The 17,327-nt window shown below is 60.2% G+C and overlaps 1 protein-coding gene across 3 annotated transcripts in view; it reads right to left on the bottom strand.

Annotated features, from left to right (window-relative positions):
* Window positions 1-1,435: 1,435 nt before the first annotated feature.
* AP2A2 (adaptor related protein complex 2 subunit alpha 2) overlaps window positions 1,436-17,327 on the bottom strand; it is an 89,470-nt gene continuing 73,578 nt past the window's right edge. For 2 of the 3 annotated variants that reach the window (XM_006937670.4, XM_006937669.4), the window contains exons 10-22: window positions 16,818-16,955; window positions 13,916-14,098; window positions 13,281-13,378; window positions 12,622-12,853; window positions 12,351-12,518; window positions 9,526-9,686; window positions 6,835-6,917; window positions 4,842-4,931; window positions 3,910-4,033; window positions 2,747-2,863; window positions 2,598-2,667; window positions 2,316-2,450; window positions 1,436-1,624 (exon numbers count right to left, since the gene is read on the bottom strand). In XM_006937670.4, coding sequence (XP_006937732.1) covers window positions 1,547-1,624; window positions 2,316-2,450; window positions 2,598-2,667; window positions 2,747-2,863; window positions 3,910-4,033; window positions 4,842-4,931; window positions 6,835-6,917; window positions 9,526-9,686; window positions 12,351-12,518; window positions 12,622-12,853; window positions 13,281-13,378; window positions 13,916-14,098; window positions 16,818-16,955 — 1,677 coding nt within the window. In that variant the 3' untranslated portion in view covers window positions 1,436-1,546. The remainder of the gene's footprint in view (window positions 1,625-2,315; window positions 2,451-2,597; window positions 2,668-2,746; window positions 2,864-3,909; window positions 4,034-4,841; window positions 4,932-6,834; window positions 6,918-9,525; window positions 9,687-12,350; window positions 12,519-12,621; window positions 12,854-13,280; window positions 13,379-13,915; window positions 14,099-16,817; window positions 16,956-17,327) is intronic. The other variant, XM_045039741.1, reaches the window with a different exon arrangement.

The following is a 17,327-nucleotide window of genomic DNA, read 5'->3' on the forward strand; positions in this document are numbered from 1 at the left end:
AAGGGAGGGCGGACGCAGGCGCCAGCCGGCATCTCACCCCGGGGAGGGGCGCCACATGTGCCGCGCACGACAAACCCACTGCTACGAATAAACCAGCACTGGTCAACGCACAGGAGCCGGTCCACGAGCTCCACTTGTGTCGTCTCCCACACCCCCGAAGCAGTCGTGAGCCCCCAAACCCACACCCACGCAGAGCGGTGGGTGCGGTGGCACCGGCACCCAGACAGCGACCCCCTCCAGGGGCCTCCCTGAGACCCGCGCCACAGCAAAGGGCCATCTGTGCCCCTCACCACCCCACACGGCTCCCCTACAGCCTGTCTCCGAGGAGGCCAGTCCCTGCTGATAAACCAGGGGAACCCACAGAGGATCCCGACTCTCCCTGGGCCCCTTCAGGTGCTGACAGGAGACGTGTCTGCTTAGGAAAAAAAACGCCAGCCAGCACCCACCACCCACGTGGTGCACGCAGGCCCCGGCTCAGCTCTGCCCCTGCCCCGGCCACCTCAGGTGCAGACAGGCACATAGGGACAGCTGTCCCTGGCAGCTGGCACACAGGGACGTCATGTGAGAGCCAAGGACTCGTGAGAGCCGAGAACAGGAACAGCCTGCGGAGGCCGGGCTCCCGCTCACTCTGGGCACGGCCCTCCGCTCCCTGACCGCACCCAGAGCCCCTCTTCCCCTGGCACAAGGTCCCCACGACCCAGGAAAAGAGACCGGCTCACCTTCCAGAATCTGCTTTGCCACCCACACTTAACCCTCTGATCACAAGCAGGGACCAGTCCGAGGCCACGATGGTTATGGTGAACTTACCTAAAACCCAAAGATAAAGGAAGCCGGCCACGCCCCCTCTAGAGCGGCCAGCAGCCCTGTGGCCACCAGGCCGTGCCGCAGGGGCCCGGACGGTCAGTGCTGCAGGTGTCCCTTCACGGCCACAGGGCTGGCAAGAGCCGCACGGAGTTCAGCCCGGCCAGCGTCGGCGGTCTCGCTGGCAGCCGCGCCAGCCAAACACCAGGGCTTCTAACTTCTCGACTGCGACCCCACCCCAGAGGGCCCTGCCGTGGGTGCCGTGCCCAGTCCGAGTGCTCTGTGCTCGCGCACCCGGGGCCTGGCCACGCGGCTGCCGCACCCGGCGTCGCCTCCCAAAACGGCCAAAGAGCCTCGTCAAGATCCGGCTGCAGCTTCTCTCAGGCGAGCGGAGGGGAGCTCTCAGCCACGCAGCGGCGGCGTTTCGGCACGATTCCAAACAAATCTACGCCCTCCTTCACACCGGTAACCTCCTGTCATCGGGAGACCGAACCACACGACGGTCCTGACCTCCACAGACACCGGTCCCGGGCCCGCTCTCCCTTCCGATTCGGCCACAGCGCGGGCTCAGCCTGTCTTTCTGACGCGCACCCCGGCCACCCCGGCCCCGCCCGAAAGGTCTGAGAAGCAGGGCTGAGAGGCGCCTGTCGACTGGGCTGTTTATTTGCGGCACGGCAAGGAGGACACACAGCAGACACGGAGAGACACCGACACACACAGGAGCCTGATCCCGCATCCTCGGCGATTAAAACTGCTCTGACAGCAATTCGCACAACCTCTGGGAGACGGTCTCTTTACTTGTGCGCAGCGTGAGGCGGTACATCTGCAACAGAACACGGCAGGTCAGCGGGCGCGCTCGGCAGAGGGCTCGGGGCGGCAGACGGCCACCCGAGCTCACGTGCCCAGCCCTTCCCCGGAGCACCCCCGTCTCACAGACTGAGGCCAACAGAGCAAGCCCGACGACAACAAGCGCCAGCGTGCGCGTGGAGCAGCCGGCATCTCCGTGTGCCGCGGTGCGTGCAACACCGGGCAGCCGCCCCGGAGAGCGACGGGGCAGCTTCTCGCGAAGTTACCCGCGCACAGACCCTGCGAGCCTGCCCTCCCGCCTCGGCGGCCCCCAGGCGAAGTGAAAACAGGCATGCGCACAGAGGCACAGAGCAGCTCTCCTCAAAACGGCCCCACACCGGCACAGCCCGGGTGTCCGTCAGGAGGACCAGGTCAGCCGACCGGGGCACATCCGGCACGGGAGGGCCACGCGGCCACTGCTGCTGGAGCTCGGGGCCAGGTCAGCCGGACGGCAGGCCCCGCGGCGGCAGTCTCTAAGGGAGGTCAGGGCACTCCCTGGGGCGACAGAGACGCCACACGTGTCAGTGTAGCAGGGGCGGCCACACGGGCGTGCAGCGCTACTGCGACTCACTCCTACACTTGAGGCCTACAGATCTCGCCGTGCACGCGTTCTGCCACGAGCACGGCACAGTTTACGCGGACTCAGCGATTCCCCGGAGAAGCCTGACCTGGGCTTGCAGATTTGGCTCCAAACGCAGCAAGCATCCAATCTGGGTGGTTTTGGTGTGGATGATGCCAGCCCCCACAAAATTTGCAGGATTCGGATCAACTTCTTCAAGGAGCGCAGAACCAAACCCAATGATCTGCGCAACAGAGACAGGAGCGGGGGGCAGCGGACCGGGCACCACAAGAGGCACAGCAGCCCGACGGTCCCTGAAGAGCCCAGCAGCTGTCCCTGAAGAGCCCGAGGCAGTGTCCCCACCCTGGGAGCGCCCACAAGCAGGCCTTACCTTAGCTTTGGTGATTTCTGTGTCCATCGGATGCTTTGCTTTGAAAATGTTCTGCACTTCCTGTTGGGGACTAGTGAGGTAGAAACAAGGGTCACCACGCTGAGCCAGGTCAGAGTTGGGGGGCCCTGCCCCTGCGCCCACCCACTCACTTGCTCAGCTGCTTCCAACGCTGAAAGAAATCCTGAGAAGCCATTTCTGTGGGCTGGAAAAATTTGTTGAGAGTGATAGGCAGCTTCACGGACACATTCTGAAAAGTCCCCCCATACCTATGGGCAACACAGAGAGACGTGGTGAGCAAAGTGAATGGACGGCCAAAAAAGTCTGAAACTCAACTAGAGAATCAAATTCCTAGTTTGCTGATCGATGGGGCACAGGGAGGGCCTGTGGATGGGAGCTGTCGACAGCGTGGGGGTCGAGTGTTCTGGAAGGGTGGCACTGAGCCACAGAGAGGCCTGGGCTGTCTCAGTGTGCAGACCGACGAGCCGGGCGATCACCGGCTTCTGTGCACACGTCCGGGGGCGGGAGGGGGGCTGGTGCTCTGGCCAGGCCCCGCTGGGCTCATGAGACCAGGACAGGGACGGACCTTGGGCACGAATTCCCACTATCTCGTCACTTCTCCCCCAGAGCCCATTTCCTACAACTCCAAGTTGGCTTAAGTTGTGTACGGTTTTTCTTTCTTCCACGAGAAGAGACTAAAGAAAGCGGTTGTCTACAGAAGGAAACAAACATTTGCGTGTCGGTTTCCGTAAATTCTACAAAGCACACGGTCTTCGGTTCTCGGTGTTTCTGATTTGAAAACCCCCAAAACTTTAACCTTACAGACACCTGCAGGGAACCGGATTTTCACACACATGCCATCACGCTCACTGAAAAAGGATAGCAGTGAACCGAGCAGCAGCACAACACGCGGTTTTTAAAAAAGACTCACGATGGCGTGTGTGCTTGGAGAAGGGACTAGACAGCGATGCACCCCTGGGCGGCCCCCAGCAGCTGACGTGCGGAGCAGCAAGCACGAAGAGGCACCCGGACCCAGCTGCCCCCGACGCCGCAGCGTGGGCCCCTCAGAACCGTAGGTCACAGCGGCCTCGAGTTTCCGCGTGCACGCGGGTGCCGGCATCTACCGGGGTTGCCCACTCGGCCCTCACGATGCCCTCTGAAGGAAGGACGCTGAGGCTCAGCGAGGACCAAGGGCCCCCAGGGACGAAGCTGCACCCAGGCATGGCATGTGTGATGCCAGACCCCCCCCCCCCCCCCGCCCAGCTCCAGGCAGGAGCCAGCTGCTGGCTCAGCCCACAGGCCCACGGGTCCTCACCGGAACTGGATGTTGAGGACGGGCGCCTCCGTGAAGTCAGACACGCACTCTATGTTGACGACCTGCTGCACCTGCGCGCCACCGTCCACGGTCGGGTCCACAGGCTTGGTCTGCAAGCTCAGATGTGCAGGTGTCAAGGAGGCCATGCCAACATTGGGGAAACGTGCCTGAGCCGAGCAAGCTCTGAAACCTTCTCAAAGGGGATCCATAAGAGTCCGAGTTCACGCTCCTGATCTCGAAAGAAACCCTTAATGCAGTCAATCCTACATACACGGGTTTTTAATTCCTTTCCCACCTGTTTCCAGTTTATCTCAAAATAAAAATGGACCTGGCCTGTGGTAGGTAGGTGGCTGCTTCGCATGCCTCTTGTACAGAAAGCAGCATCCTTCTCGGTCAAGCTGGGGCATTCTTAACCCCCGCTCTGTTCGGTCGGCCTATCCCTGGAGGAAAGATATTTGGCTACAAAGCTGGCACTGGCGGGGAGAGTTCTAACCACGTTTCTGGTACTCGTGAGGGACGAGGCTCCGGTGTGAAGAGGGCTGCTGGAAAGAAGCACAGCTCGCCCCGGGGGGGCGCGGCACGGGCCCCGGGCAGTCACAGGCCCCGGTCACCCTGTTCTCAGCGGCTGCTCTCTCAGGGAGACTCCCAGAGAAGGAAACCAGAGCTCAGAGGGACTTAAAAATAATGTGACAGGAGAGCTAAATAAGGGAAAACAAAAGTGACTCCAAGGAACCAAATGACCCGGGAGCAGACGCCCGAGTGTCAGTTTTCCACGCGTGACCACGAGCTCCCTATAAACACAAAGGCCACTTGGAGGCGCTACAGCAGCTGGGGAGCATCCCGCGTCTGATAAAGAACGACTTCCTCAGAGCCCTCCTCCAAATCCCAAATGGCCATGTGCTGGGGTGTGAGACACACGAGACCAAGGATATTCATCTGAAGGTCGTCTGAACAGATCAGTGTTGGAGTGAAATTTAAGAACTGCGTGGAGGTCTTATTTCCATAGAATATAAACATCCGACCTAGAAGGGAGAAAACAATTTCTTTCACACACATCCTGAATGTTAACCGTGAAAAACAGCAGAGTCACTGCTGTCAGATCAGTTCCAGAGACTCGCCGCAGGTGGACAGGGGGTCGCGGCTTCCCCTACTGGGGTAACTCCTGCTCTCCATCTAAGGGGGAGCGTGCCTTTGTTGGGACCCTGCCCAGCCTGGGACCTGGGACGGAGGCCTTGGCCGCCACCTCCGGGGAGGCCAGGCCAGACCTGCGTCCCCGACAGCGATGCCCCTTGCCCCCACCACAGCAGCTCATGAGCCGTGTGCTGCAGACGAGGAGGATGCTCCGATGTGATCAGTTATTTAACATCGCAACAGAAACGCGTACACAAATGTTTCTAAACACATTTATACCCTCTGAACTCGAGTGGAAAATGGACTTCAGGGGCGCCTGGGTGGCGCAGTCGGTTAAGCGTCCGACTTCAGCCAGGTCACGATCTCGCGGTCTGGGAGTTCGAGCCCCGCGTCGGGCTCTGGGCTGATGGCTCAGAGCCTGGAGCCTGTTTCCGATTCTGTGTCTCCCTCTCTCTCTGCCCCTCCCCCGTTCATGCTCTGTCTCTCTCTGTCCCAAAAATAAATAAACGTTGAAAGAAAAAAAAAAAAAAAGGAAAGAAAAAAAAGAAAATGGACTTCAAATGCCCTGGAGGGGGACAAACTGTCCAGCACCACCCCTCCCCCAGCTGACATCGCCACCACTAGGGGTGGGGACTGTCAGGGTCCGGAGCGCAGCACCTTCACCAGAGCGAGAAGGACGCCTCAGCCCCTGCTTTCAGCACAGAGCTCCCAGGAGGTTTCTGGTAATCCTCACGATGGCCCTAAACACCCCTAGAGGACAGGCGTCCCACTTGTCCCGTTTCCCATACTGGCACTCGCTCTTACGGAGAAAACGGGGTCCTCACGAGGCTCAGAGACGGTGCCCAAGAGGGAGGCGGGCAGTTGTCAGTCCACAAGAGCCCCCCAGCAGCACCCCAACGGTCAGCATAGTTTTCTTTGCAGGGGGGGGGCGCTGAGGGGCAGACTTACAAGCTTTTTGAAAAAAAACTGTGATAAAATACACAAACGTAGAAAGTACTGTCTTCACCAACTCTAAGCACACAGCTCAGGGGCACTAAGCACATTCACACTGTTGTGTGGCCGTCCCCACCCTCGGTCTCGAGAACTTTCCATCTTCCCAAAGGGCAACTCTGTCCCTGTGAAACACTGACCCCCCAGCCCAGGCGCCCACTGTCCACTCTGTCTCGGGAATCTGGAGACTCCAGGGGCCTCATGTGAGTGGATCACACGTGAGCATCACGTCCCCCGGGTCCACCCACGTGGTGGCAGGTGTCAGAACGTCCCTCCTCGTCAGGCTGAGTGACCGTCCAGGGAGCGGACGGACCACCTCTATCTGTTCAGCTCTCGGTTCTTTGGGGAAATAGGAACTGGGGGTCACACGCTCCTTCCAGTTCCAATGTTTGGAGGAACCACCACACTGTCCTCTGCGGCAGCTGCACCGGCTCACGTTCCCGCCGACAGGGCCGAGGGTCCGTCCGCCGCACCCTCGGCACACGTGTGGTCCCTGCTGTTTCGACAGCCGCCATCCTGATGGGCGTGGGGCGGCACCTTACTTCTGATCGGCACTTCCCTGATTATTAGTGATGTGGTCATCTTTCCAGGTGCTGGTCAGTCAGGTGTCTGTCTTCTTTGGAGAAATGCCTGTTCAAGTCCTCTGCCCATTTTTTAATGGGGTTGTTCTTCTGCTGTTAAATTCAAATTCTGTATATATTCTATCCTGGAGACTAAACCCTTATCAGATGTATGATTTACAAATATTTTCTGCCCATATCATCTGAGTGAGGAGTGTTTTTTGTTACATAATTAAACACATACCTAAATTCTGCCGAAATTCAGACTTCAATCCAATTTGAAGCAACTGGTTTTCAAACAACACACCATTATTTTTACAGACAAACCTAGAGAAAAGGGACAGCATGTGAGTCACTCCAAGGCACCCAATGAAAATATAAAGATTTTTTTTGAAGAAGGGTTTAACAAACAAAAAGGCCAGGAAAAACCTCTACGGGACACGAGATAAAGAAAAAGTAGGAAAATACTCAAGGGAACACCAGTGAAAGCGCCCTCCAGAGACAGAACCGGCGCACCAGAGACATGACCGCACAGGAGGGGGCAGGTCGGTGTTCTGCCCGTGAACATGCTGGTCCACAACAGCCGGCTTCTCCACAACTCCCTCAGGTGCCCCAGGGCGCAGCACACACTCCCAGGCCAGCCGGACCCCAGGCTGTCCCATCTGACGCAGGGTGCTGGCCACAACTCGAGGGGTGACTCCTAGCACCGCAGCCCGCACACGAAGGACTCATGATCCAGAGCAGGCAGTGGGGCGGCACAGGGCCACGTGGAGCCCTCTGGGGCATCCAGGGGACCAAGAGACAGACGCCCCATGGCAGCAGCCCCCACGGCCCAAAATCTCCAAGTCCCACCATGCTGCCGGCCTGGCAAAGCTCAGAGTCAGCACTCCCTGCCCCCCTCCTGCTTCGCACAAAGGGCCTGCGGGCACCCTGCAGATGACGTTCGGTGCTGCTCACGTGTGCACACGACCCCTGGCGTCCAGCATGGTCTCAGCACAGGCAGCAGGAGGCGCAGCTCCTTCAGAGACGGTCGGGCCTGATCCTCCCTCCATACCTGCTCCACGGAGCCGTGCTCCCCTGGGACCCCAAGGCTGCCCTTCACCTCATCCGGCACTCCCCATCTCAACACCACGGGCTCTCTCTCCAGCTCAAGCCCCACACGAAGCCTCACAAGGTCAAATGCAGTCCATTCCGTATGCACAACCTTCTGCACACGCTTGCCCAGAACTGAGCCCAAGGGGACAGAAAGAAGTGACCGGGCAGCAGAGCCCCTCACATCCCCGCCCCTGCAGACCCGAGGAGGGGGCAGCCCATAGTGCCCCACCCTCAGATCCGAGGCCCTGTAGTGCACATAGCACTGCTGGTTTGGGCTGAACCACTTTAATCTGACATTTGCCAAGGAGATGGCAAGGGCACTGACTGATGGCCCACTAGGTGACAGTCAAGGGCTGGCTGGATAGCTGTTTCTTAAAGGGTCACCCCAACCAAAACCTGACCCTGTGGGATTATAGGTTTATAACAAGCACCTGTGACAGCCTCGGGAGAATGCAAACCTTCCCCCACGCCGGCGGTGCTAGTCCCAAAGCACCCTTTACTTGCACCTACACCCGGCCCACAGCAGACCCCTCACCACCCCTCTGAGGCCACAGCACGGCCCAGACAGCCAGAACCACACACACACACCACCACCACCCCCCACCCCGGGCTGGGAGCCTGGAAGCGGGCAAGCTGCCGAGCAAATGGCTCCAAGGGTTCCCACCGTAGACACCCGCCCCCCCAGGCCTCCCACCTCGTTGTGCACACGAGGAAGCCCGTGGCCCAGGCACCACGTGCACCTGCACACACAGCAAGGACCAAGAACGCTGGGGAAAGCCACTGCCCCGGGCCACCACCCAGACCAGCATGCCCAGCTTCGAGCAGGCACTGTCCCAGGGACGCACGCCGCTCCAGCACCAAGGGCCTCGCAGCCTGGGGTCTGCAGTGCTTTTCAATCTCCAACGCGGCACTTCTGGAAGCCACCGATGGCAACGCGCACCCGTCCAAACCCACCTCTCCTCATCATCTTCGACGAGCAGCAGGAAGTAAGAATTCGCACGCAGCATGGACACCAAGACACAGGGAAACTGCGCAAGCGCACGAGTCCCGCTGCTGTCGTCAGACTCAGGAGAACGAGGGGCCGCTCAGTAAAGGTGCTCCTCTCCGGCCGGCGTGCCCCCGCACCCAGGCCGAGCCCTCCCACACCCCCTGCGGGACTTGAGACCGGCAGGGACTCGAGGGACAGAGAGCCAACAGGGGAAAGGTATGGAACCGCACAGCTAACGGAGCAGGAAGAGAAACATGCTGAGCAGAGCAGCAGCGGGGGGTGCAGGGGCCCGTCCGGGGCTCGTGGGCAGTGGGGGCTACGCACAGCCAGGCACGTGGCGCCTCCAGGAAGGTGAGACAGGAAGCCAGAAAGACCACATTGGCTGTGGGGGGCAGTGCGCGCCTCGGGACACAGAAAGGCTGGGACTGAGGGCGCGACCGAGAGTGGGTGTTAACAAGAAAGCAGAGGTTGGGCGCCCGCAAGGCACACACAAAGAGGGACCGACCTCGGGGCCAGAAGGGGCGCGACCGCACGGCAGGGTGCGGAGCCAGAGGGGCACAGTCGCAGGCGGGTGAGAGGCCAGCATGCGCCTCAGAAACGCGGACGGCCAGTGCCTGAAGCTCTTCCTTTCCACCCGATCTTCCTGGTGACAGTGAGCTACCCGCACCTCGTGAGAACTGATGACCTGCAGAGCTGTGGGGGTGGTTCTGGAGCAACCCCACCCAGCAGGCCGGTGCCCTGAGCTCTTCCAGGGCGGGCCTGGGTAGTAAGGACCAGCTTATGCGGACCGTGGGCCCCGGGCGGCCAGAGCAGGAAAGAGTCCCTGTGTCGAGAACACGGGAGACCAACTACCTGGCAAAGTTGTCTTCGGAGCCGGGAGCCAGTGGCGCGACCGCAGAGGGTGAGTCTGAGAATACATCCACGAGCAGCCCGCCGGAGGACGGTGGGGGGCCCGCAGGCGCAGGGGGCGCGGCCCCCAGACCCAAGAGGTCTGCCGATGGAGAAGGCGTGGACTGGAAAACAGGGAGGGAGAGGGTGAGCGGGGAACCTCCGGGCACGCCACGGCCTAGCAAGCGCGAGTGCCCGCGCTTCCCCTCCAGGGATCGCGGCCAGGCTGCGCGGGGCAAGGGCCCGGCACGTGAGGGGAGACTGCAACCCCAGAGCCAAGTCTGAAGATCAGTCACCATCTCACACAACTGCAAAGACAGCCAACCTTTTTCCGTGACGATCATCTGAATGGGGAAAAAAAGTTCTGAAAACACTTTTGCCATAAAAGAGATCAAAAAGAAACGAGACCACGCACGTTACTGTCGACGTTCCAGAGTGAGACTGAGTTTGAAGAGACAAAGAAGTGGGCAAGCTACTTTGGGTGCATTCTTGGTTTAGCCACGTGTTAGGCCTTATGGAGTTATAGAGAACAAATAGACAAAAAGCCTACAGACCATTTTTTCTTTAAATGATTACTTTTTGATCCGAGGCAAAAGAAAAAGCCACCGAGGGCCACGCACAACACAAACCACTCACCCAAGCTGACACTCACACTTTGACCCCGCACCCCTATAAACACGTGGGGCTCTGCTTACGACCAGGGGCCATGTCGCCGCAAGAACCAGGGATGAGCCGCTCTGCCTTGAGGACTCGTCTTGAGTGACCTTTGAATGTCCCACTGAGCATTCGTGAAGGTCAAAATCAGTTTATCCGAGACTGCACCCGGCGCCATTTTACATTACTGCACTCACTCTGGTCGGGCTTAACCCACGTCCATCTTTCCAGAACACAACTACCCTGAAGGGCAGCTGAGGGAGGCCAAGTACTCTCCTCCTGCCTCCCCACCCCTGCCCCCCGGCGTGTGGGCGCGCCCACTCTGGGCACTGGCCAGGCACACCTCGGGCCAGGCCTCTGATGGCCACCTGCTTCCAGTGTGGCCGTGCTGAGCAGTTACACATGAAAATCAACGTTAGTATAAATAACTGCCCGTTTCTCTTTCAGCTTAAGTTAAAGAATTTCTAAAAAATTACATCGTAGGTATGTCGTATCACATACGAATTCTATTCCAAGATAAAAGAGGCATTGCAAAACGTGTGCTCTGCGTGACGGCCCCTCCTTCCCAGCCCTGCTGAGGCTCCCCTCAGGAAGCGGAGAGTCTGGGAGAGGAGGAGCCTGAGGGACGGGGACCCCAGAGGAGCTGTCGGAGGAGACACCAGGAGCCAGCAGCATCTGGACGTGGCCTCTCAAGGTGGTTCCTGCCCCTCACTGCACCTGCAGCGGCATTCCTGGGAGCACAGCTACTCACATGACACTGTTTTTTACTGACACTGTTGCCATAGGAGTCTGCCCACCTGAGGAGGGTCAGGAGCAGAATTCAGGTGGCTTTGAACCTGGCTCTGAATTATGCAAGGAAGGTATCTGTCATAGCTGACAAACTACAGCCTACATGGGAGTTATGGGGACTGTGTCGCCTCTGCCATCTATTGAAAGATCTTTACCACTGGTTCCCGAATAACGATTCACATGCTTCTGACAATGGGCAAATCTTTTGTCCAATGAAGTCAAATATGTGCCCTGAAAGTTACAACAGACAAAAGCAAGGCTGTTCTGCTGGGAAGACCCACCTGGACAGCCACTCCCTGCCCAGGTCCCACATCGAGCTCTGCCCCAAGGCAGGCGTGCAGAGACCCACTGCCCCTTGGCTGCCTCCTCCCTCCCCCAGGAGGCCCGGTGAGGCCTGAATAGAGGGCTCACGGCAGGCCCAGGATCCTCAGCTTGAGGGCCAGACACACGGTCAAAGGGACACACAAGTAGACCAGGGGACAGGCCACAGGCCCCATCAAGGAGCACAACGGCTCAGGCATAATCACGCCCTTGACAAGCCAGCCCCCAAGGCCTCGGTCTGTCTGCACACAGGCGCGTGTCACCTCTGACACTCCTCTTCACAAAGGCCACCTGATATCATTAAGAGGCATCATTCACACCCCTGGGCCAAGATCCCAGAGACGACACAAAGCTCTCCAGGCCTCCTCCCAGAACGGACAAGCAGAAAGCCCACAGTCCTGGGGAGCTGGTCATGGCGCCCAGCTGGCGGTCGCGGGGCAGGGCTGGCGTGTGCGTTCCCACGAAGCTGTTGCTCGAGCCAGGGAGAGAAAAGAAACAAATACAACTCTCAAACTGACACCTCCCCCAGACGCACATCAAAAGACAGGTCTTCACTTATACGTGAATCCCCTCACCACGTCACACAGAAAAGGGAAACCGGCCCTAACCCAAGTCACCGCTGAAAATCTCTAAGAACAGCATAAGGTGTGAGGTGGGTCCGCTCTACACCAACAAAGAGCAGCCGGACGGCCTCCTACGCAAGGCAGTCCCACAGAAGAAGCGAGCGCTCACATCGTCTGAACCACTCAGGACAGAGAGGAGATGGGAGGGGACTCTAGGCCCGAGACGGCAGTCTGAAGACCAGTCTGGAAGATGAGGCCCAGGCGCCTGGGGGGGAGCACCTTCTGAGGTCAGAGGTGAAGGAGAGGCGAGGGCTTGGCTGGGTCCCACCACTGCGCTCTCGGCACACACCTCACACCTAACAACACATTCTCCCCAGGGGGCAAATGCTCTGCTGGTGCCGAATCTCGGGGACCCGGCGACCCAGGAGCTTATGCGGGCGTCGCCACCAGAAAGGGACCCACCGCGGCGCTGGCCGGGGCAGGCTCGGGGCCCCCGTTGACAGCGGCGCTCCTCTCCCGCTTGGCCTCCTCCAGACCCGTGGCTGTGTCCGGGCCCTTCTTCTTCTTGAGCTTGGCCAGAATGGAGGACTGGCGCTCCGGAAACGGCGGCATCTCCTCCAGGACGGTCGCCTGGAGGAAGAAGCCCGGAGTCACGGCAGCGGAAAGCCCCGCAGCTTCCGGCCCCAGGGCGAGGGACGGTGCGGCAGGGGTTCTCCGAGCCACCGGGGCCTACCAGGATGTCGGTGCTGGCCACCGTGCTGAGCCGCAGGTACTCCACGGCCCGCTGCTGCAGCTCGACGTCGGCGTTCTTCAGCTGGCTGTCACTGCGCAGCACGTCCTGAATGGTGGTCTTCACCTCCGGGAACAGGTTCACGAACTTGATGTAGGTGGACAAGAGCAGCGCCCTGGTGGGGACGCTGCACAGGTGGAACTTGGAGTGCAGCAGGTGGAACTGGATCAGGGGGCTGCGGGGCACAGACGGGGCGGGAGCACGTCGTCCGTGTCCCCCTGCTCCTGCGCCCACGCACCTCACCCACGGGCGCGAGCGAGGAGTGGCTCTGGGGAACGGCCCCTACGCTAGACCAGAACCGCTCCCGCGCAGGACAGGGGGCGCAGGCAGGCGTGCGCCTCCTGTCCCACACAAGAGCACGCTTCCCTGTGGCAGTGGGAGCCACGTGACCACGCATCTACGGTCAACAAGAGTCCCGACTTTTGTACGGCTTGAACGAGAATAAAAACACACGAATCCGCAGCGGAAGTGCTCTTGCCCTGCTGTCCCAACAGGCAGGTGAGGACACCTGTCAACCTCCCCTCGGCCGCCAGGTGAGAACCAGGAAGCACGGAGCCGGCATCACGGCGCGGTGCTCGCCCGGCTCCCACGGGGTCTCTCACCTGGATCTGGGGTCCCCAGCTATCAAGTTTCCAAACTCTCCCAGGATGTAGCCTCCCACTTTGACCAGGTTCTCGTGGCACGCCGGAGCCTGAAGAGCCTGTGAAACCGTGAGCGCTGTGAGCCTGATGCACAGGAGCACGCGGCACAGGTAGGAGAGCCGGGAGGCGTCTGACGACGGGGTAAAGTCGCTAGGAGGTGGCGAGGCACCAGGCCCACACGGGCTTCAGGCCGCCCTCCCGCACGGCCTGTTTTTCACGTTAGTGCAAGCTTCCACCAGAGCTGCCCCGAGACCCTCCGGCTTTAGTATCTGCCCCTTCCCTGCCTTCCCGCCACTTCAGCAGGTAGGTCAGTAGCAGGGAAGCGCCAAAGGCAGAGATGCGGCCAATGCCAGCCCTGGAACAACAGCCACGCTCTACTCAGGCCCCAGGCGGGGGCGGTGCACACCAGCATCCTCCAGGGGCACACGCCCCTCACCAACGGAGACCCTGCACGTGCAGGAGATAAGGCTCAAGCAGAGGTGGTGTCCACAGCATAGGAGCCGGGACCTCCCAGAACGGTGGGCAGGAGACACAGGGAGGCCGGCAACGCCCGCCAGAACCCCACGCCTTATCCCGAGGGCGCGTCTGGGCCGTACCTCGAACACCGTCTTGGCAGCGTAGCCCTGCACGTCGTCGCGGTTGATGACAATCTGAATGACGCGGTACCACACCTCTTCGCTCACGTAGTCGCCGGCGATCCGGATCAGGTTCAGGATGGTGTCCACGTACCACGTGTAGTCCACGGCGTACTTCTCCGCCAAGATGGCAACTTTCAGCACCTGCAGGGTGCGGACGCTCAGGGCAGCCGCTCTGGGCCCCACAGCCGCCGGCGCCGCGTCAACTCGAGGGCCTCGGAAGGACCTGAACGCGTGTGCCAAAGCTCGGGTGTGCAAGAAGCTTCCACCACATTCTCAAGGGAGCCCAGAAAGTTGAGATTTGCAGATTTCACTGGGGAAAGCCAAACTGCCCTCCAGGAACAGACCGGGAGAGACGCGGTCCAGCCGGGTCATGGCGACCCTGCACCGCCACAGACCAGAGCCTGGGCAGCCCTTCCCAGCAAGCCCGCCTTCAGGGCGGCAGGGCTCTCTGGGTTCTCCAGCTCTGGCCAGCCTCCCTCAACTCTGCACGGGGGACCCCACCCACTCATTTACCCCCACGCCCTCCAGAGGACTCTGCGGGCCATACACACTGCCCGGGGGCAATGGCACTGGGCTGACCCAAAGCAGACCCTCGCCCCCACCCACGCCACCTTCTTAGGGCACCAAGCCCCCCAAACAGCACCAGCTGCCAACGCTAGACTGTGTCCCTCACGCAGCTGCCTGTCTTTACCTCCCTGCTGCGCTGCCCTCCTGAATGCGCCCCCAGAGCTCCTGCTGGGGCCTGGACCACCACCCACCTGCTCTGCCCATTCTCTGGCCTCCGCGGCGACCCTCCACAGTGATCCTAGAGCATCATTCCAAAATTCAGGCCGCATCACTGCCCGCCTTCGGCTTCAATCCTTCGAGCCCAGAGCTCACCCCGAAGCTGAGCGCTCGGGGCCTCTCACCGTGACACGGGACAGCAGCCTCACTGCCTCTGCCATACATGCCCTGCTCCCACCGGACGGAGCCGCCTCCTTGCCGCCCAGCTGCCCACCCCCAAGTACCGTCATCCTCTCAGGACGAGCTCACTGCCGCCTCCTGCAGAAACCCCCCAGCACTCCATGACAGCGGCTCCCGAGGCCCCCCCGGGGTCCAGAGCCCTGCCTCTGCCAACCCTCACCCACACTACAGGCGCTCCACCATCTTGCCTATGACCTGCACTCCTCATGGACAGAAAGGCCCCGCCCACAGGACGCATGATACGACACACCAGGCTGGACAGACGGCCAGACAGAGCATTTACCGCGAACTCAGAAGATCTGTCTTACCCCTCGTATGACTGAAGCTAACTGAGCAATGCCATTCACCATGTAAAAGGGAGTAAGGGCCAACACGGAACCGGTTAACATTCAAAACCTTAAAAACCTACCCATGGGTACCCGGGTGGCTCAGTCGGTTAAGCGTCCGACTCTTAACTTCAGCTCAGGTCATGATCTCACGGTTTGCGCCCGGTTCTGCACTGACAGCCCAGAGCCTGCTTGAGATTCTTCCCCCCCTCTCTCTGCCCCTTCCCTTGCTTGCTCGAGCTTGCGTGCTCTCTCTCTCTCTCTCTCTTTCTCTAGCTCTCTCAAAAATAAACAAGACTTACAAAAAAAAAAAAAAAACCCCACCTCATCACACAGAAGACCATGGCCCCTCTGTCTCAGCTCAGGACACACAGAACCTCGATGGTAACAGTGCCCCCAGTGAGTACAGTCCCCAGAACCTGCTGCACCCACACAAACGGGAGCCCAGGCCCTGCTGCCTGGCCACACTCTAAACGTGACCCCACCCCTACCCCACAACGGACTCCCCTCTCCCTGCACGTCTATTCTTAGATCTTCCACCCTGTCCCTCCTGGCCCCCCGAAGTGCCTGCGTCCTCTCTCCTGGCTGGTCACCCCTGTCCCTCCTGGCCCCCCGAAGTGCCTGCGTCCTCTCTCCTGGCTGCTCGGCGGTTCAGCTCCAGGGCTGCTTCCTCTGAGAAGCCTTCCTTGGCCTTCTTTCTTCTCCAGGGCAGCCCCACTCTTCATCAAAGCATGGCCACGTGGTAATTAGGCCACGCCACTCAGCACTGAAGAGCCAGCACCTGCCCCAGACTGGCCACAGGGGCCAGAGCCATTCAGTAAATGATCCCCTAGAAGCCTGAGTGTCCAGCTATGTGCGGAGCCACATCGGCTCAGAAGCTCCCAGCCTCTCATTTCCAAGCCCAACAGCAGCCCAGGAGCAATGCTGAGAGTCAGCTGTGGGGAGCTCTGACGCTGGGCACTTGCCCCCAGAGTTCCCAAGGAGGCCTCAACTGCACTTCGCTCCCCAGAAAGACAAATAAGACACACTTTTCATAGGATGAGAGGCTGCGGGACCGCTAACCTTAGCAGCTGACCCCTTCACACAGGCTCACGCTGAGCCCTCTGTGAATCACACACACGCTCGGGGCCCCTCTCTGCTGGCCACAGGCTACCTGGATCATGATCAGCGCTTCTCACGATAAGTATCTGCGGAACTCTTGGCAATCTGTTTGGCGTGCACGCCCGCTTCGCCGATGGTGGCTGAGCTCGATGCATGCGAGAGAGGCAGGAGCACAGGCTGAGCACATAAGCAGTAAGGCGAGGGTCAAACTTACAGAGCGGTGCCCACAAGTCTGCACTCTTACTCACCTGCGTTGCAAAACTACCTCACTGTGAGGGTCCCTGTCAGCAAGGGCTGTTTCAAGTCATTTCCAAAAGCCTGCAAGGCTCCCCTGAGAACGCGGCCTGGAAGCTTAAGCAGAGGGATCCCGACCCAGGACCTAGCGGATTCCCGATCAAGCGCCAGGGCAGAATCACACACTGTAAGGAAAGGAAGTCTTGTGGTGGCAGCGCGGCGGCCTTCAGACTCACAATCTCTTCCCGGATGGAATAGTCGGCCGTCTCCAAGTAGCTCAGCATCTCGGCCACAATCTGCTGGGCGTTGCTGCGGTCACACATGGCGTAGAGGAGGTCCACGGCCCGCTGCCGCACACTCACGTCCCGCTCCGTCTGGGGGTGCGAGGCAGAGTAAAAAGCCGCACGAGCAGAGCCCGGGCCAGGTGACCGGGCCACGCGGCTCAGGCACCCGACTCTGTCCCAACGCTTAACTGCGCACTGCCCCCACTCCCCGTCTGGATCTCGGGACCACCCCCCTCCCCGCGACAGACAGGTCACACGGAGCCCCTCGCTCCTTGACTCTCCCCACCCAGAATCCAGCTCCGTCCCTGGGGGGCAGTCAGAGGCCTCTACTGTATGGTCACAGACTGGCACCTTCTGCCTCCCCCGGGAGCTTCTCAGAGCGCTGCTCTCGGGCCCCACCCCACACCTGCTCTTCAGCCTCTGCTGCGGAGTAAGACCCTAGCTGCTCCTCGGCACGGGACA

This window comes from Felis catus, chromosome D1 (assembly GCF_018350175.1).
Source record: "Felis catus isolate Fca126 chromosome D1, F.catus_Fca126_mat1.0, whole genome shotgun sequence".
NCBI classification, from domain to species: Eukaryota; Metazoa; Chordata; class Mammalia; order Carnivora; family Felidae; genus Felis; species Felis catus.